This window comes from Thunnus maccoyii, chromosome 9 (assembly GCF_910596095.1).
Source record: "Thunnus maccoyii chromosome 9, fThuMac1.1, whole genome shotgun sequence".
In the NCBI taxonomy this organism is placed as follows: Eukaryota; Metazoa; Chordata; class Actinopteri; order Scombriformes; family Scombridae; genus Thunnus; species Thunnus maccoyii.
This window is the reverse complement of record NC_056541.1, coordinates 34,672,242-34,692,853: the sequence shown is the minus strand read 5'-3', so window position 1 is coordinate 34,692,853 and position 20,612 is coordinate 34,672,242. Positions and strand designations below refer to the sequence as shown.

Below are 20,612 nucleotides of genomic sequence, written 5' to 3'. Positions count from 1 at the left end.
TAAAAATACCGGTGTGTCATTTTTATTGTCATTCCAGTAAATTTAATAAATGTTGTTTGTTCACTTTTCTTTGAGCTTTGAGCTGCAGCAAAGAAACAGTCGCTGCTGTAGAAAAGATGTGCGTGTGCGTGCGTGCGTGCGTGCGTGCGTGTATGTGTGTGTGTGTGTGTGTGTGTGGTAGACCCACGTGTGAGTGACGTCACATCGGCTCCACCATGTTGTAGGAAACGCAGCGCTGCTCCTCTCCTCACTCACTGTCAGATTACAGCTTAATCCGAGGAGGAGGAGGAGGAGGAGGAGGAGGAGGAGGATACGCTGTCAGGACGCTGTGTGCATCTTGGAAGGACTCTCTGTGTTTATGCAGACTAAATGAACGCGACTTTACGAGCTGCGGTGCTTTTTCTCCACAACAACCGGCCTGCACACAGAAGATGAACCGTCAGTCTGCTGCTGTCTCTGCCTATCCGCCGACCTGCCAACACGCTAACATGTTAGCTGGCTAACTAGCTGAAAAAGAGTAACTAAATCGGATTAGCTGCAAACGGCAGCCTCCCTCTAGCTAATATCCAGGTTATTATGTGCTGTACCTGACAACTATCACGCAGCAAAGTCGCCTTTTATTTATTAGCATTGCATTTCTACATTTAGGTCAACATTATACTACTCTTTGCTGTGAATTATTCGCTAGCATTAATGTTGCAGCAAGCTAGCTAGTCAAAGCCTCAACAAGAGCAGAAGCTCATCCACCAGCTGACCTTTAGTGTTTGTTGGGAACATAAAACTGGTGCCTCCGACCCCAGCCGAGAGTCAGGACGGAGCTGACGGACACACGGATGCGCTAGCTGGGAAGAGAGCTGTACGAGATTTGAACCGAGAAATTAGCCTTCAGACAAAGCAGAGATGTCTGGAAAGGATAAAGACAAACAGGATAAACAGTCCACAACGGAGCGGCTGGTAAAAGGTGAGTGTTTTCTGCAATGTTACATGCAAACATTCCTCACATCACGTCTCTCAAGTCTGGTAGAAAACACATGAAGTGAAAACCACCTGTAGCTTTTGACATAACTGCGTCTAAACACCTCCCTTTAAAACTATGAAGTTAAATATATAGTTACTGTTATTATTGACTGGAACAGTGAACTGTTGGGGTAAAATTCACGGTTCAGTCTGTACCTGGGTTTGGGGGTCACGGCTCGGTACGATTCGTACCGCTGAAAAAAAGAAAGGTAGAAAATTATGTTTTGGTCCTTTCTTTGGAAAAATGTAAACATCCAGCAAGCGGGTAGTTCTGGGTCTGAAAAGTGAAGCCAATGCTGAAGTGACTTAAACCTGCGTTTTCTCTAACGGCCAGCAGGGGGCGACTCCACTGGCTGCAAAAAGAAATCCGATTGTATGGAAGTCTATGAGAAAATGACCCTACTGCTCACTGGATTTATTACCTCAGTAAACAGTTTCCTTATGAGTTTATGGTCTCGATCACTAGTTTCAAGTCTTCTTCAAAGCGGCATGATGTTCATTTTGTAAATTATGGTCCCATTTAGAGTAAAATAAATGATAAAGTAGGATATGCTTTAGGGCGTGGCTACCATGTGACTGACAAGCCACTGCCACAGCGATCACATTGGTTAGGTAACGTAACCATGTCGTAACCCCAGATTCAGAGTATAGCCGTAGCGTCGCTATTTCAACGTGTTTTTAGTTCATGAAGTTAACTGTAATATTTTGGTCACTTGAATAAGTCTTGTTCAGTGTTTGGTTGAACTAAAAGACCTTCTAAGGAGTTGGATGTTCAGTTTTATCTGCTAAGTACATTTTGTTTTAATGGTTTTAAGCCTGTTTTTCGCCAGTGAAAATTAGCATTAGTATTATCACTGTTAACCATAGACTGTAAATGCACCGTGCTAACCAAGCCAGCAGCTGGTGTTCGGGTCAGCTCCACCCTCTCTTCCAAATATGGTCACTTCTGGCTCCAAAAATCCAAGATGGCGACGGTCAAAATGCCAAACTCGAGGCTTCAAAAAGGGAGTCCACAAACCAACGGGTGACGTCATGGTGGCTACGTACATTATTTTTTCACAGTCTATGACAACGGCTCATTGGTCATAAGTGTTGCTGAAACAGTTTATTCATGCTGCATGGAAAAAGAAAACAACAGTTTTGTTTCTTGTAAGGACAGTTGCCAACAGCTGTTTTATGCTGATTTATGGTCTAACTGTTTTAAAGTGGCTCCACCTCCAGCAGCTACAACAGTAACGTGCATCAGAGGGACCAAACCACCACTTTTAGTTTCATACTTTTTACTACATTTTTCTCTCTCAGAACTGGTTCTTACGACGTGCTGTCTGATCATATATCCTGTACCGAATGATTGGTGATGAATACACATACCGTTACACCCCCAGTTAACTTACCATCCTATCTGTTAGGAAAAGAGGCTGAATGTTAGTTACAAAGTTGTAATTATCAACTATTGTGTGTATTCCACGGTAGTATAAACTATAGAGGCGTCTACGACATTCACTTTTGCCAGGAGATGCTCTCAGTTGTCTGTAGACGAGGGTGAATCAGGAAATGTTTCTTCTGTGATTGTTTGGGATAAAACTTCATAAAGGCATCATCTCTGTTGTTGTCCTCTGATATATATATATATAATGTGCCACCACATGGCAGAAATCAAAGGTGAGTCCTATATCGGTGCCCAATCTCCTTGACATTTAGGATGGATGAAATCTTAATTGCAGAGGCCGTTGCACGCTCACAAACGGGAATACCCCATGTCTGCTCAGGTTACTAGCAGAGCTTGACAAGATGGATTCCTTCACACTGAGGTTGCCGTGACTCACTGGACAGACAGGACACCATTTGTCGTGTCTGCCCAAGACAGGACAGGCAGAGCCAAGTCTGAGGTAGCTCCCGAGAGAGAGGGAACCCAACCCCACCACTACTACTACTTAATGCCAACTCAGCCCACATCCCCGTCTGTCTACAAGGGCACTGGGAGAGTGTCCTGCCAGGGGACTGGAATGCTGAAGTGTGAGCCAGTAGGGAGAGGGTGAGTTAATTGTGGAAAGAATCTCCCCAGTGATGTTCCCAACATGGCCAGCCACATGGTGGAGAGAGAGAATAGGGACGTGATAGGGAAGAAGAGAGGAAGAAGAAATGTAGACGGGGATGAAGACAACTCTGCTTTAGGGTTGGTCTTGGATTTGAAAAGTACAACGTTATTATCAGCGTCAGCCGTGGTTCAGGTTGATCAGTGCTATCTTGTCTATAAAAGCTGTTGTTGGACCATCTTAGTGTCCATCTGTACGGTCAAAAATGATGAAATTGGATTATTAATATCAGAATAGTTTCAATTTTAAAATGTGGGCTCCCCAAAGTCCATATCAGTGGTGTATGCTTCCAAGTAGCCCCAGTGGTGTTTCTGGTGTAACTGGTGGCTGTAAGAGGGCTTAACTGGTAGACTGCATAAGACTAATGCTGCTCTGGTTGTGTAAGTCAATAGTTAAGCTCATTCACAGCTGAGTATTGCAGTTGACCTGCTAGCTCAATAACTTTGTCCCTTGATCTGATGTTTTCTGCTCAGGATATGTGTGAATAAACTGTAGACTAACAGGAGTTCAGTGGCTTGAAATGACCAAGATTCACGTCAAACTTGACACAAATTCCGCCGGATTGTCGCTGTGTGTTAAAACTCATCCTGTGTGTCTGAAATCAAATCAAAAAGAGGCCAGAGGGGAATATAAACTAGCACCACAACACATGATTGATTGACAGAGATGACAAATAAAGCCAAGGCTTGGCTATTTAGCCTGCGAGGATAATGGATTCACTGATAATTAGAGCAATCTGAAGTGGACTTCATGATTCATCCAGCCACAGTCTGCTCCATTCATCTCTGCCCAGGCGCATCTTTGTAATTCAATCCTCCTCCATCCTGTTGATTTTGAAACAATAGCCAACATATTCTAGACGCTGGCTCATATCACTGTCCAAAAACATTATCCTCAGCGGGGCAGGATGCTAGATAGTAGCGTCTTTGTTGTCATGCCAGACAGTGTGGGTGTTGATGCAGTGCAGCAGTGGCCCAACGCGTGTGTCATTCTGAAGAGTTCATCAAACATTAATGCTAATTAGACCAGGCTGTGTCTATTAAGAAGCCAGTCTAACAAAACATTTTTCTTCAGTGTGTTGGGAAAACGCTGCACTGTTGTTTTCTGTCAGTGCACGTTGTTTGAACTGAGTGATGCTGTTTGCTTCATGTATATCTGTGTTCATACAGGGAAACACACCTAGAATGTATTAATATTATTATTAGTATTATTATTAGTATTAGTATTATTATTATTATTATTATTGTGGGCCTGTTGAGTGTGTAGGTGTGTTCAGTCCTTTGGCATTGAGACCAGCTGATATTGTCCAGTGTGGGTAATTCCTGCCAGCCTCCCGGCGAACGCTGTCGCCTGAGAAGTTTGACGGTCTGCTTATCTCATGCCTACCATGTATCCATCCTGTGTCGCCGTGTTTTCACAGAGCCTGCTTTGTTCCTTATTGGAGCGCTTCCCTCAGTGTGAAAAGGCTTTTAAGTAAACAGCCCCTGAATCTGGAAGCCCTTGCTAATAGAGGCTTTACCTAATCTGTTCTTAAGGCTGGCTATAGCTCTCTTCGCGGCCGTGCCTCGTAGGCCCGGGAGCACTTACTGTTTATTTATACCAAACTGGTCAATGCATGAAAGCTTGTCCTCATCACAGGGCAGCCAAACTGGAACTGTGTTCCAGCTTTTCTATTGGCAGGCTAAATAGGCCAAACTCACATCAGTTACCTGCATCCAGTCAGAAACAGCAGAGTAACATTTACTTTATCTCACTAGCAGCAATACATCTAACAGCATGTATATTTTCTATAAAGCTATGAAAACATCAGTATACAGTCGGTGTTCCTCAAGTCCTCAGTGAGAAATGCATCCGGCCACCGCATCACTGATTAGCAAATGCACCCACACTAAAAACTCATTAAGGCTTCTTTCATATTGCACTTTGATTTGCTCTGTGTGGGTGTGACAACATCCTCAGAAAGCCTCTCTCCCTCCCTGTTTCTTGTTCACTGCCGCTGGCACCGCTTATCACACGAGTAATGCTGATCTCCACTGATAAAGGTATTTATGTCCCATTCGATGTGCACTGACCTGTGGATGGCTTTGATGATATCAGGGCTCCAGAGTGTTTTCTCTGGTTTTAATGCTCACTTTCTTGGCTTTTTAAAGGCACTCATATTATTTTTGCTTTTTTCTGTATAGTGTAAGAGCAGACTTACAGACAGTGTTGAAAAACCTACTTGACAAGCTTTTTCACCACACTTAATTGGTACCATAATGTACTCCACTTTGTGGTTTGCCTGGCCTGTTATGAAGCAGAGCAGCTGGCCATGGATCACACTCTGCTATTGTTTTCAATAAGTGCAGCTTAGTCTGCAACTGTCTGCTGCCAATACTACAGTGATAATCTACGGATTAGACCACAAAATCTCTCAAGAATGAAACAAAAAAGATGTGAATAAATATCATTTGAAACCAAAAAATGACCTCAAAGACAAAACTTAGAATAAAACTATATTCTAGAAAGTTAGATTTGATGACAACATCCTCTTCTCTTCATCTTTCTTCTGGTTGGGATTTCACTTCTTTCAGTTTCTCAGTTTCAGTTCTGAAGGTTTTTGAGGGCTGCGTCCTCATTGGCTGTTTTTTTTTGGAGGGACAGCTCCGTGGTCACAAATTATTTCCCCCCACCAACTCTTAGCTTATTATTAGTAAATAAAAATAAACATATAGATTTGTTGGCCGCTGAATCTACACAGGTCATGTTTTTGTGTGATTCTGCAGAGGACGCCTCGGTCTGAAGTTTCATTTCAACATTTATTAATACTTGCAGTTATATTATTTGGTATAAATCACTGCATTACTGTTCTGTTTAGGTGATATGATTGATGATGCTTTTGTAAGCTGCAGTCTCACCGCTCTGTATGACGGGGATAACGTCTGCGGTCTCAGTTGTGTTTTGATCATGAAGCTCTCAGGTCTCAGCTTCAAAAGCATTGACCTTTTTGTGATGACGGTAAAAGGATTGTGTAGGTGGTGTGGAGCAGATTACTGAGGGAGGGGGGGTCAGACGAGGTGTCTATCTTACACGTCTCGTTGCACGGCAGTATGATGTAGGTGTTCCAGTAACTTCATCCTGGCTGAGTCGACGCAAATGTCACCTCTCATGATGATAACTTAAGCAAATGCAGTCTGAGACGCAGTATATTCCTCCTGCTCCACATTTCTATCTACTTCTATGTTGCTTGTATAAAAATTGGCATCTTTTCTTGCAGCCGTGCATGTTGACATTTCCAGTTTGACCAGGCTGTTTGCAGGTCGAGATGCTACTTGAACCTCTAAATGCTAACACAAACTCTCTGTCAGAGTTATAAACGTCTCTAACCTGTCCATTCTAATAGTTGATGTGTTGATTTTTTCCCAACAGCTGTGCCATACCCTCCACAACATAAGCTGACTATGAAAGAGCTATTTGAAGATGGCAAGCCTAATGCTGAGCTGCTCCGCAATCACCTCGTCAAGGAGGGCAGGGTGGAAGAGGAAGTGGCTCTAAGGATCATCAATGACGGGGCCAACATCCTCCGCCAAGAGAAGTGCATGCTGGAAGTGGAGGCGCCTATAACAGGTAGGCTGTCACATGTCCACCAAAAGACCGCAAGGGATGCTGGGATATTGTAGGCGGGTCTGCATTAACTGGAGGTCTTGGGTTCAAGTCTCTTCTAACATCGCTGAAGTGTCTTTGAGCAAAACACTGAATCACTAACAGTAACATAAACATCTGAAGTGTGCATGTACTGCACATCGTATAGTTGAATACTGACGTACTATACTTGTATTGATTAATACGATGGTTCACTAGAGAACCAGTTCACTTCTTCCATTACTACCCAGTTAAAAAGTGTAAAGACAGCATTAATAATAATAATAAAAAGTAAACAGTGCACCACCGTCGGCATTATTCCATTGCAGCAGCGTCTCTGTATGCCGGCAGCTGGTATAAACCCAGTTCTGTTCCAGATCCAAGAGCCTCGCAGGCTGTCAGAGTCCACATCTGCTCACTCTTAGCTGACCTCTGTATGACCTCAGATCCAATCAGCTCTGGCTTTTTCTCACGTATAGCAAACAGACTCAGCTCCTACAGTTTTGGTATTTTTCAGCTTCCCTCAACACATCAACAGTCATTTGGCTTTACAAACAGTCCTGTATGCATCCTAAGATGTCAGCAGTGGGTGTGTAGCTGTGTGGTGTAACAGAAGAGTCAATCTACTGAAAGAAGAAAAACTCAATATTAAACTGAAACGGCCGTGATTGGTGAACTGAAACAAGCACTTTCCTTCCACTCCTGCTTGTCAGTATAATTGATATTATTGCTTCTACTGCTATAATATTCCCAGTGAGGACGACACTGTTCATCAGGAACATCAGCAAACATCAGTAAAGAGGATATTTAATATCTATTGAAAAACACAGCACACAGTATTACTGTCTCTTATTTCAATATATTTCAAATATATCTGTGCTGTCTATATTTAACCTTGTGTTAGAACATTTATTAAATGGATATATAGTTTTGGCTAGTTGATCTTGAATTAAACTCAATATACAGCTTTGAATCTTCAGGTCTGTTGAATGTGGAGGCTTATTTCTTAATAAATAAGAAAATAAATAAATGATTAAATTAAGAGCAACAATATTATATATCCAGACTGAGTCACATGTTTAAAACAGAATGGGTATAAACCTTGTTATTTGGCAGTAACAGCTGTGTTTGTGTCTTCTGTCAGTGTGCGGTGATGTCCACGGGCAGTTCTTTGACCTGATGAAGCTGTTTGAAGTGGGGGGGTCGCCCAGCACCACGCGGTATCTCTTCCTCGGTGACTACGTAGATCGAGGATACTTCAGTATTGAGGTAAGTTGTTACTTTGTGTGAACTGTTTGGTGTTGAACAGTGTATTATTACAGCAGCGGATGGGTTTCTGTCCTCAGTCTCCAGGTTTCAACTAACCTCTCGTTGTGTTGTTGGCTTCTGATACTCTGCTGCATGTACATGAATGCTGTTGGTTGCAACTCTGATGAAAAGGAGTCAATGTAATGAAGACAAATGTAACCTTAACTGGATGGTTGTGTGTCACAAGACGGTGATGATGACGTTACAATACTTGAAATGTTAGTGGCGCTGCTTTGACCGAATGGCTTTTTGCTGTCTGAAATTCTATTTCAATGACGGCTCCAAAGGGCACAGTTTAAAAATAAGATGAGAGCTTTGGAACAGAGAGCCACAGTCTAGCTGAACAAAGTGGACTCCAGTGGATCCACTGGTGACCCAGTTTCATGGCTACAAAGGTACCAAAAGCTCTGAAAACACTCCTGCAGCATTATCCTCTCCTCTCCCGTCCATCTGTGTTTCTATATTCCAAACAATCAGACTTCCGCAATGTTTTGTGTACGTTAGTATTATTTTAATTGTCAAACATTAGTTTTAGCAAAACAAGAGATCAGCTTGTCAAAATGAAAAATCTAGTCTCTATAAGTTATTGAACTTTGATGACTTTGTCAGCATCATCACTGACAAGACGTTATCAGACAGATAACATGAGACAGTCACGGATCTAGACGAGTAAAAATGGAGTTCCATGTGGGAGGAGTGCGAATCCCAAGACTCACAGCGAGATACAGTATTAACAGCATATGACTCACCATCAGTATCATTCAGTTGTTCCTGTAATACATCAAAGCTCTCACTGTGAAGCTACAGGCTTCACTGTGATCAGGTACACTGGCATCAAGTCTTGTGAGAGAGGGAAATGTGTTCTCTGTTTCCTTCAGGTGTGACTGTTGCAACAGGCAGGTGTGTTTTATTGTCCACCTGTATTATTTTCACTAGTTTGTTATTTGAAGACATGTTTTGTAGGGATGATGTGGAGTTTTGACCAGCCTGAGGGGGTTTTTGATGGCCCAGCTTGGTACATTCAGGTGGGGACTGATAGACTGACTGTGTCCACTGAAGACCTCAAAACAGAACACTGGGATTGTTTCTCATTTATTGAAGTAGAAAAAATGAACGAGAAATGCTTTGACCTCTTCTCCACTTGAAGATAAGTTCAGCTTCTCTGGTCCCGTTTACACCTGCTATTAACATCCGTCTCAGGTGATCCCATCACAAGCGGACAGCTCTAAATACAGGTCGGATTGAGATCCGATCACTCAGACCACATTCGGAGGTGGTCATTCATTTAGCAGTGTAAACGCAATGCATCCTGGGCCACATTGAAGGACGCCTACTCAACTGACTTCCTCTATTTTCCGGCAGATTAGACACAGGAGCCTCCGTCCAAAGCTGGTCAACTGGTTTGATAACAGGATAAACACATCATTTTGTTTTTCATGTGAATTAAAAACATAATTGTCCTCTGGTTTTTTCCTGTTTTTCTCTTCAAATCCACAATTAGAATAGAAATTAAACCATTGACTTTTCGCTTGTCTGTCTAAAAATATATTTCAGAAGCTAAACGTTGCTGGATAGTTTCCGCTGTCCTGTCAAGTTGATGACTACAGTTTTTAGTTTTGCTGCTAAACATAATGAGCTCAGTATTTATGAGGAGGACGCTGCTTTACTCCAAACAGTAAGAACCTGGACTGTGTGTAACAGCTGAAGAAGAACACAGAACATCAACTAACATTAGATCCTGTCAGCGTGTCAGAGATTTAAATAATCAATGAGGAGATCACTGCATATAACTCTCTCTCTCTCTCTTTCTCCATTCTGACGTGGAATATTTCTATATGAATATTTATCCTGTTATCAAACAAGTTGAACAGCTGTGGACGGAGCGGACCCCGGTCCGGTCCTCCCACCGGTTAATAACAGCAAATTTGGTCTTTGAAAACGGAAATGATGTCCGTGTTTATTTGCATATAGAGCGGGAAAGTGAGATCAGGACGCATGTGGAGACGCATGCCGTTGGGGGGGGGCTATATTCAAAACACCCCCGTTGTTTTCACAACTTTGAACTCGCCCAAGCTGATGGAGCCTGCTGGGTCTGACTGTACTCAACGTTTACTCAACGTTTACTCAACGTTTACTGAATCTGTGTTTCTCCATAATGACACAACCAGAACTCCCGCCAGGCCAAAAAAATATTTTTTAATATTTGACAGCGTTTGGGAGTCTCTGAGCAGCGCTGTTCCGGTACGTGAGTCAACCTCTGCGTCGTTGCCTGGGAAACCACTGGTCGCGCGGCTCCGTTAAGGAGCATGTTTGCGTAGCGAGCGGGAAAGAGCGAGGGACAGAGAAATGACGGTGGATGCGTGCGGAGCAGAGGAAAAGGTTAGTAGTGAGTTGTCAATGCAGTACAGACTACAGTGTGTCAGTTAATAAATGCTAAAAAAGTCACGTCTGTTGTTTCTCTAAATGCTGGAAAAGTAAAGGAGGTTAGCTCCAAAGTTAGCAACAACGGGCTAGCATAACCTGAAGACGCTAAACAGAGAAATACAGAACAGAACCGACTACAGCCGGACTCCTCCACTCACTGATGGTGAAGCACAGCTGTTGTGCATCTTGCTGTCAACACTGTCAGAAGTAACATGGAGGAACTCATACAGTACTGTATGTTTACATTATATGCAGTCATGTGACTATCCTAAAATAATGAAAAATAAGGCAGCCTGGAGGGACATATCATTTAACCTGTGAATATCCTGGTTGGGGTATATAAAATGTCAAAAAATTGTGAAAAATATCCATCACTTGGACATACAGTTTACTATCATATAAAACAGATAAAATGAGGAGTTTGACATTCTTAAACGATGAACTGATCATCAAAACAATATTTGTTTCAGCTTTACAAGGAAGAACAAGGTACATTCACACTGATGCTGGTCTGTTATGTTTTTCCTGGCAGACATAATGATGATTGTCAGGATGAAATGTGGGTCATTCTTCCTACATATCACATGAAGCAGCTTTGACAGCTTCGGATTCTTCGCTGTTTGCTCTCACTGGCAGGGCTGAAAATTCACTTCAGCAACACATAAGACAGATATAGGAAAATGGAAATCAGGATGTGGTTGCCTAGGTAACATAAAGAGTCACGGTAGCCTCTTGAGGTAGCGTATTACCTTTGCAGGCCAGCAATTTGCCAAAGTCTAAATTCAGTGCATGTGAGCAATCCATTTCATTCTTTAAGCTCTTCTTTATCTTCTTTGATCCAAAAGAGTGTTTCTATGAATGAACTCCTCCTTGTCCCCTGCACATGCGAGGGACAGGCTGAAGAGTGTGTGTGCATGTATCTACATATGTGTGTGTGTGTGTGTGTGTGTGTCTGGGCTTGAAGTGAAGGTAATCAGTGTTCACACAAAGCTTTGTGCCATTTCCTTTTGTCTACCTCTCCCACTCCGTGCTCAAACACAGAGTGGCAAGCTAAAAGAGAGCAGAGGGCTCTCATTAAAACCCATGTCAGCTTCCAGCCACTCCAAGCCGCGTCCCTTTCTCCGCCTCCAGCCCCCCTACATTTACCTCCACTTCATTGTTCACTGTTCCTCCCAACAATGGAAGTGAGAAAGACAAAGTCCTGGCTCCCCCACTCCTTTAAAAACAAAAAAAATAAATTATGTCAGTTACGTGCATACAAACCCGCCGGCTCTGGTTCCAGCGAGTTAATAGCAGGCCGTGGTTGGTGCGTGTTAAGAGAGGGCTGAGAGTGGCAAGTGGCAGCTATCGTGCAGCGCCTTGTCATCTGGATTGTAAATTATGGTCCGCTATTTATGAAGATGAAACAAGCACACCACAGTTACTTCACCTGTGAGCAGATTTCCATATGACAGGAATTCATTTAGTTTCATCATAATAATCACATGCCGACTGTCGCTGCAGTATGAAACACAACCGGCAGGTATGCCAACTAGTCTGGATACAAATAAAACAGATATTCAGTTTACTCTGATATTTGCATTTGAGAATCTGGAACCAGAACGAAAAATAGTTTCTGATTATTTTTCTGTCGATCAGTTAATCAAGTCAGTGGACTAATTGTTGAAGCGCTGCATGTAACCTCAATCAACTGTTGTTCTTCTGCAACAGTGTGCACAGTGCAGCCCTAAAATGACACGTACAGATACCAGAGAGTCTTGGTGGACCAATCAGTCCAGCAACATCTTTGTGAAAAGATGAATCAGTCTCTTGCTCTTCGTTAGGTTTGCTGCTGGAATGTGTGTGTGGAGCAGGTTCATACAGCTTAACCACAACTCATAAGTCCATTTTTCCTCCATCTTCAAAGTTTTGACTTTGATTGGCTACATTCTGCCTTTTATACGCTGAGATAAAAGGTTGTGCATGTACATGTTGTGCATGACAAGACAAAAGCATCCGCTCATCTCTGACTTTTCCTTCTCCTCCCCTCTTCCCTCATTCTCTCCCTCGCTGTCTGTCCTCCCAGTGTGTTCTCTACCTCTGGTCGCTCAAGATCAACCACCCCACCACACTCTTCCTCCTGCGAGGGAACCACGAGTGCCGGCACCCTCACAGAGTACTTTCACCTTCAAACAGGAATGTAAGTGCAGTGCTTCTCTCAGCTGTATGAAGGCCGGTCTAATGTGTGTGTATCAATCAGGTTTCCCATTTCAAACCAAGCTAGCATGTTACTCACAGTAGAAGTGCAGGGTTGCTCTGCAAGTCACTTTTGCAGGTTCATTGATTGTTCTGCTTTCACGTCAGAGTCTCAAATGAGGCATTAAAAACATGTAATTATGGGAAATATTGGTGATGCACATTGAGCTCTTGCAGGTAACTGTGAGGTGACTGACTGTGTCAGTGAGGTTAGGAAGTCCCGTCAGATGTTACAGTTCATCAGCATCACAGACTCTGCTTTCACCTTTTCATGTTGAAGACAATGAACTGCTGGAGCGAGCAGCCGGGCGTGCTGTAGCCATGCTTTTCACACACACACACACACTCACACACACACTCACACACACTCACACTCACTCACACTCACTCACTCACTCACACACACACACACACACACAGACACACTCACACACACACGAATACACACAGGAGTGTGTGAGTGAGTGTGTGTGTGTGTGTGTGAGAAGCAGGTGTGCAGGCATTAGTATGCAAACTCAGAAACAAAGACACTTTGGCAGACAGCAAAGACAACCTTGCCAGCTGCAAATAGATTTCACTCACTACACCCCCCCCCCCCCCCCCCCCCCCCCCCCCCCCCCCCACACACACACACACACACACACACACACACACACACACACACACACATACCACCTCATCTGCACACACACACACTGTACCATTACACACTGTACCAGCCTTTAGTGGTTTCGATGGTGGCGGTTGACAGGGGCAGGGTGTCATATTTTTTATGTCATGAAAGCAGTCAGGAGTATGTGTGAACTAAATAGGCAGATAAAGTCATAGTGGTAGGAATAATAAATGATATTGGATCATATCATCCCATGAATACGACTCGTCAGAATACGTGTGTTCACTAACAGACGTGTCACCTCACTCCAAACATTTTAATTAGAGTCCAAACTGTTGCATCAGTGATGTTACAGGCAAAGTGTTCACTCCTGTTTGATGGAGGTTTTCTTTTGTAATGTTTCACACAATAAACCTGAAGTTGCTGAGTCATGTTGATATTACATCACAAATGATATATCTTAAAATGACCATTTATATGAACTTCTAATAAACGGTTTATAACACACTATAGTGCAGTTATAATCATATACATGTTTATTAATGTACAGTATTTATCAACAATTATAACTTCTCCCATGAAGACATTTTGTATTGTTACAACTATTTTATTGTATTATCATTCATTTTATCACACTTACATCTGCTTACATTACAGTATATTATAAACTGTATTTAACTGTTAATATAAAGCTCATAATGCTCGAAGTGTTACTGACTGTAGATATTATTTTGCTGTTGGTGACGTCTGGATCACAAACGTTGGGATGAAATCACTCAGTCAGCACGTTTTCACGCTGTGCTGTCCTATAAGGAGCTGACTTCCTCCCGCCCTAATCTGACCTTCGCTGCCGGCGACGCAGCCTAACCGCTGACCACGATAACCACTGAATCAGCACTTTCAACTGAAACTTATCAATCTGTGTATTTCTATTGTGAGGCAGTTGGTTTCAACACACTTTTCTACATCAAGATACATTCATTGATAGCAGCAGCACGACTGTTTCATCATGACATCACGACTGATTCATCATGACATCACGACTGATTCATCATGACATCACCACTGTTTCATCGTGACATCACCACTGTTTCATCGTGACATCACCACTATTTCATCGTGACATCACGACTGTTTCATCATGACATCACGACTGTTTCATCGTGACATCACGACTATTTCATCGTGACATCACGACTATTTCATCGTGACATCACGACTGATTCATCGTGACATCACGACTATTTCATCGAGACATCACGACTGTTTCATCGTGACATCACGACTGTTTCATCGTGACATCACGACTGATTCTTTGTGACATCACGACTCTTTCATCGTGACATCACGACTGTTTCATCGTGACATCACGACTCTTTCATCGTGACATCACGACTGATTCTTTGTGACATCACGACTGTTTCATCGTGACATCACGACTGATTCATCGTGACATCACGACTGATTCATCGTGACATCGCGACTGTTTCATCGTGACATCACGACTGTTTCATCATGACATCGACTGTTTCTTCCAGATTATTGTGAACTGAGTTCGTCTATTAGTGATGGCAGTGTGTGTTTGTGTCCCCGTGTGTGTGCTGCAGGTAAAATTAAATACTCTGAGCGGGTGTATGACTCGTGTATGGAGGCCTTTGACTGCCTGCCCCTCGCCGCGCTGCTCAACCAACAGTTCCTGTGTGTACACGGCGGACTCTCACCAGAAATCAACTGCCTAGATGACATAAGGAAAGTAAGTGATCGGCCGGTGGCACAGGAAGTTGCGCTAACATTTGGAAACAGTTTACTTCACTTTAAACTGTAGATTTTATTTATTTGTTTGTGTGTTGTGTGCTCAACAGTTAGACCGGTTTAAAGAGCCTCCAGCGTTCGGGCCTATGTGTGACCTGATCTGGGCGGATCCTGGTGAGGACTACGGCAGTGAAAAGACAACTGAACACTTCAACCATAACTCCGTCAGAGGCTGCTCCTACTTTTTCAGGTATTCATCACGCCTGCTTTACCTTCGTTTAACACTACAGGACTTTATTCTAATAGAAACTATTTATTTATTTATAATTCATTAATAGAAACAGTTTTTGTCAGAATGTGGACTGCTTCGTAGGTTAATGGATACCGCTAGTCACTGTTTTTGTAGGTCAAACATCTTATTGAGGTACTTTTTTTAAAAAAAAAAACCTCAAAACAGGTTGACAGATAAAAACAGCTGGTTCAAATAAGGTTAACACATTAAAAATAACTTTTTCAAAAATAGGTTAACAGATAAAAACAGCTTGTTCTGAATATGTGAAATGAAAATGGGATCAAAAATGGTCAACAGCACACCGAAGTAGCATCTACAGCAGGTCGGCAGATACAAACTGCTCATTCAGAACAAGCATTTCAACATGGTGATGATATGTTTCTACTCCTCTCTTTATAAAAGTTGCACAGTATGTGGCAGAGACGACACTAACATTAATAAAAGTAAACCTGTGGAAAACAGACATGTTTTTCCTTTCTTCCTCCCTAGAATAAAGAATATATTTAATTATTGTGTTACTGTTGACTAATTGATACCAGAACAAGTTAATATACTCTCTGGTTACCCTCTAGGGTTAGGGTTAGGGTCCGTGCTCTGGTCCGTGCTCTGGTCCGTGCTCCGGTCCGTGCACCGGTCCGTGCTCCGGTCCGTGCTCCGGTCCGTGCTCCGGTCCGTGCACCGGTCCGTGCACCGGTCCGTGCTCCGGTCCGTGCACCGGTCCGTGCTCCGGTCCGTGCTCTGGAGTCACACTGCTGTCTGCAGCCCTCGTGCTCACACAGGAGTGGAGATAAAGGTTTCAAGTGGTGTCCCCTAATCTGCAGTCCAGACTCCACATTGGCGGCTGAAATTCTATTATCAGAACAATAACAGTAATTTAATTGACTGATATATTGGCCAATAATATACAAGTTCAACCCTGCTTGACTTTTATCTGTTGTCCTACACTGGTTTAAATGGTCTGGTGTTGATGGAATGAACTGGAGATGACCCACATGTTGTTTTGGGAGCATGAATAAGTGGAGTGGGGAAAGAAGGAGGGCTGGTAGCTGCATGTCGTTCAGCTGCTCTGCCCTCTCGCCTTCTTCTTCTGGAGAGGCAGAGAGCCCATAAATACCAGAGCATCTTTAAACCCCTCACTAAACATGCCAGAGGGCACGACATGCTGAAAATAAACACACAAATATTTCCACAAGTCAACAACAGTCAGTGAATCGGTGGCTACTCTCTTGTTAAAGGGTTGAAGTTGTAATAACAGGCCTGTCTGCTTCTCTTTCTCTGCAGTTACTCAGCAGTCTGTGACTTTTTGGTAAATAATAACTTGCTGTCAGTAATAAGAGCCCATGAAGCACAGGATGCAGGGTGAGTAGGCTCACTGTGTTCTGATCCATTTCCAGCATGTTATACTATTAGATGTGTCTAATGAGTCGTCTTCTTTGTGGCCTAACAGGTATCGGATGTACAGAAAAAGCCAGACGACAGGCTTCCCTTCATTAATCACAATCTTCTCAGCTCCAAATTACTTAGATGTCTACAACAACAAAGGTTTCTCTCTCTCTTCATCTTTGTTAGTTCTGATTTTCTGGCTCAGTATCGATGCTTTAACTTCATCCATCTCTTCTGCTCTGTGAATCCCAGCTGCTGTATTAAAATATGAGAACAATGTGATGAACATCCGACAGTTCAACTGCTCCCCCCACCCTTACTGGTTGCCCAACTTTATGGATGTCTTCACATGGTCTTTGCCTTTTGTTGGAGAGAAAGGTATGTTGTTATCGACTTTCTGGAGGCTGACCCAGAAACTCTGTTAAATCATGTAATAGGAGTGAATTTAGGGGCTTTCAGTCTGCAGCTACAGCTCAACACAGCTGCTAGAATAAAGATGAACACATCACACGAAACATTAAATGGTAAAATCATGTCTGTTTGTTTGCAGGTGTCTTTTTTACTACATTTGAAAAGTGTGCCAATGTGCACATCCGACACAGAAAACGATGTCAGCCAAACACTAATTCACATCATCAAGCAAAGTGTTTATTTGTTACTGTTGGTTTTGACGTTTGTGGGACTTTCCTCTGTTGGTTTTATAGCTGCCCATCACACCTCAAGAAATAAGAGAGTTAATATCTGTAGATGACAGTAAGACCTGACGGAGGGATTCTGCTCTAGATTAAAATAAAAATCCAAAGAGAAGTCAGTCATTGTCACACAAAACTGTCACCAGACTAAACTGTCAGTTGTTCTCTCCTCCACAGTGACGGAGATGTTGGTGAACGTACTGAACATTTGCTCTGATGATGAGCTCATGTCAGAGGGAGACGACCTGTATGAAGGTAAGGTTGAAGCAGAGGATGTCAGCTGATGCTGTTGTCAGATAATCCCGTCAGTCTGGTGAACGTGGTGCATTTTGTCAGGTGAACAGTGATGGAAGGTTTTCAGGGAGAGTCTGAATGTACCATGATGATCCAAATACTGGTTCACATTTGTGAAAATTTAAAGATTTTACATTTTGAATTGCAAATGAGTCCCGGCACTCACTTAATGACACAGAGAGCCGGGAGGCATCTGTAAGAGCTTCATCACAGTTCTGTCTCACATGTCTGATGATGATGATGATGGAGTTCTGCTACGCTTTGAAACACACCATTAAACCCTCCATTTATCCCTCACATGCATCATCTCCTCTTTGTTTTCTTATATCACATCCAGCTGTAGTAGACTACTGACAGTGGTGTTCTGGTTTCAGGTGGCACCTCAGCGATGCGTAAGGAAGTCATCCGGAACAAGATTCGCGCTGTGGGGAAAATGGCCCGAGTCTTCTCAGTCCTCAGGTGTGATTGGCTGCGTCCTTAATGCTTCCCCTGTCTCATCAGAAAACTTCTTTACATGTATATGGGGTCACTGTGGGGCCAGGAGGAGTCAGATGAGTGCACAATGAAGTTGTGTTTGAAAATTGCCCTGCAAGTGTTAATGAGCTGGCACAAGATGAGTCACGATGCGCCGAGACTGTATAATGACATTAGACATGATTCCAGATTAATGCTGCTGCTGGTAGCAGGAAGTAGAGCAGCCTGTCTATGTGGGTCAGTGGCTTAAAAAAAAAAAAAAAAATCCAAATGTTAATTTATAACAGAAGTAGTCATAAATTCTTGACAGGTTGGACTCAGTGTTTTTGTGCAGGATGAAAATCATCATGTATATTTTGAAATACATTTTAAAAACCAATTGTTCACCCAGAGAAAAAAATATGAATATACAATAAAAATGCAGACGTGTACGTATAAAAGCATGCTGACACTTGAACCTGATGTGTAGAACGGACGGACTGGTCAATGAGCCGCTTTATGAACCAGGTGGACTGGAGGCAGGTAGAGCTGACAGTCCGTCGCTCCGTGCAGCAGACGTCTAGTGATGACCGAACATATGAACGGCTTTGTAACCACCTGGTGTAACCACCGAGCTGCTTGTTGAAATGTCATCCAAGTGTGTCTGTGTGTTTTGTTTGTGGACCAGGGAGGAAAGTGAGAGCGTGTTAACACTCAAAGGCCTGACCCCAACTGGAACTCTTCCTGTGGGAGTGCTGTCAGGCGGGAAGCAGACCTTAGAGAACGGTAAGTGTGTTTTATCCTCAGTAACACTGTTCTGTGATTCTTCCTCGCTAGCTGCCATTTAGCAAGACCCGAAACCCCCTCAGGACATCTCCTCACCCTGCGAATATTTGTAGTGAGAAAAGAGGTGGTGTTACGTGATCTATTGCTCCTACGAGTACATCGATACAGAGAAGACGAGACACGAGGGAATCTTCTTTTTATAATGAAAGATACATGAATACAGATACAGTCTTTACATTAAACCATCCCCTTTTATGAAGTGATGGACATATGGAAACTGTTCTTCCTTCACTGGCAGAGGTGTTCAGGTGAATGGAACTATATTTTCTTACTCTTGCAAATAGCTCGCCAATCTCTATTAAACAGTGTTATTTCCCTTCCAGTGCACCTGTAGTAGTGTTTGATAGCAGAGGATTTTCATATCTTTGACAGTCCTTCAGTCAACGAGCAAATCCTCCTTTCATGACTCAGCGTTCTTCACAATGTTCATAACTGATGCAGAGAAAACTCCATTACAGAAGAAGTTTCATCACTGACCACATTCCAGTGTTTCCTGGTGCACTGATCCATCAACACTTCACCACCGTCCCACCACCTTGGTACAGGACAGAAGAGTTGATGAAGCAGCTTGATTAGATACCATTAAAGTAATTGCAACACTGCACATGTGACTTGTGCATTAATATAATATCACTAGCTCCATCAATCTGTATATCCTGGTGTCCAGTTCAGGAGACTGGTTTTCCTGCCCTGCCAGTCTCTTTGAAGGGTTCTAGATCAATGCCAGCACAGGAGGCAGCGGCTGGGCTTTGACTGGAGCCCCCCCCCCTCTATGCTGGCCTGTCGGGGAGGTCTCCTATGAAAGTGGCCAGTACTGACCCTTTGATCTAAAGGTCAGCGCCTCGCCGCGCCCACCAGAGGACATGCCGGGAGTCCCGCTTCGCCACGCTGGAGGCTTACAGAAGTTGCAGAGGAATAGAAGGAGAAACCACATGTTGTGACCTTTAGGAGAATGTCATTGTCCATGTCCACTCCCTCAGCCACAGCCACAGACAAAGGGAGGGCGACTGATTGTGTATTTTTGTCCGTTCTTCTTAATTCTACTCTTTGTTTTTCCAACCCTGGCTGTAGTTTTTGAAGTTACTGTACAGTTGCTGACATTTTGGGCATGCTGCTCACTGATCTTTGAATGCCGGCTCCCTCTGAGAGTATCACGAAATGAGAGGAAACGCCCGACCCATGTATCACATATAAAGTTGGAAGACCTGATGACATCATCAGGGTTATCTACCGTTCACCTCGCGATCATCACGAGGAAAGATAAAATAACTGCCGCCTTGATGACAATCCTGTCTCTGAGTAGCAGTCAAACTCACAGATCTGTCGCTCTCTGGATTGTATTTCATGTTGATGAGTTCTCAAATGTCAAACATCTGATTTAGAGGAGAAATAATCATGTAAAGTTCACCACTGAGTATTTTTTTTGTAAATATGTTTCTATCTATTGTGAGTTAATGAGCAGTGTGTGTGTGTTTATACGTCTGAATGAACATCTTTATGTACAGACGCATCGTCCCGCCTGCTCATGGTTGCACATCTCGGCCGGTCTTAGACTCTTAGCGCTCAGCCAAATCCCCCCTCAGCTC

At 43.1% G+C, this 20,612-nt stretch overlaps 1 protein-coding gene across 1 annotated transcript in view; it reads left to right on the top strand.

Moving 5' to 3' along the window:
- The first annotated feature begins 204 nt into the window (after positions 1-204).
- The window catches only part of ppp3cca (protein phosphatase 3, catalytic subunit, gamma isozyme, a), a 24,681-nt gene continuing 4,273 nt past the window's right edge, over positions 205-20,612 (top strand). The window contains 13 exon segments of the mRNA XM_042420489.1: positions 205-961; positions 6,522-6,719; positions 7,879-8,003; positions 12,532-12,612; positions 12,615-12,645; positions 14,922-15,067; positions 15,177-15,316; positions 16,640-16,717; positions 16,806-16,900; positions 16,994-17,119; positions 17,611-17,688; positions 18,102-18,186; positions 18,869-18,966. Of these exon segments, the coding sequence (XP_042276423.1) occupies positions 901-961; positions 6,522-6,719; positions 7,879-8,003; positions 12,532-12,612; positions 12,615-12,645; positions 14,922-15,067; positions 15,177-15,316; positions 16,640-16,717; positions 16,806-16,900; positions 16,994-17,119; positions 17,611-17,688; positions 18,102-18,186; positions 18,869-18,966 (1,342 nt within the window). The 5' untranslated portion in view covers positions 205-900.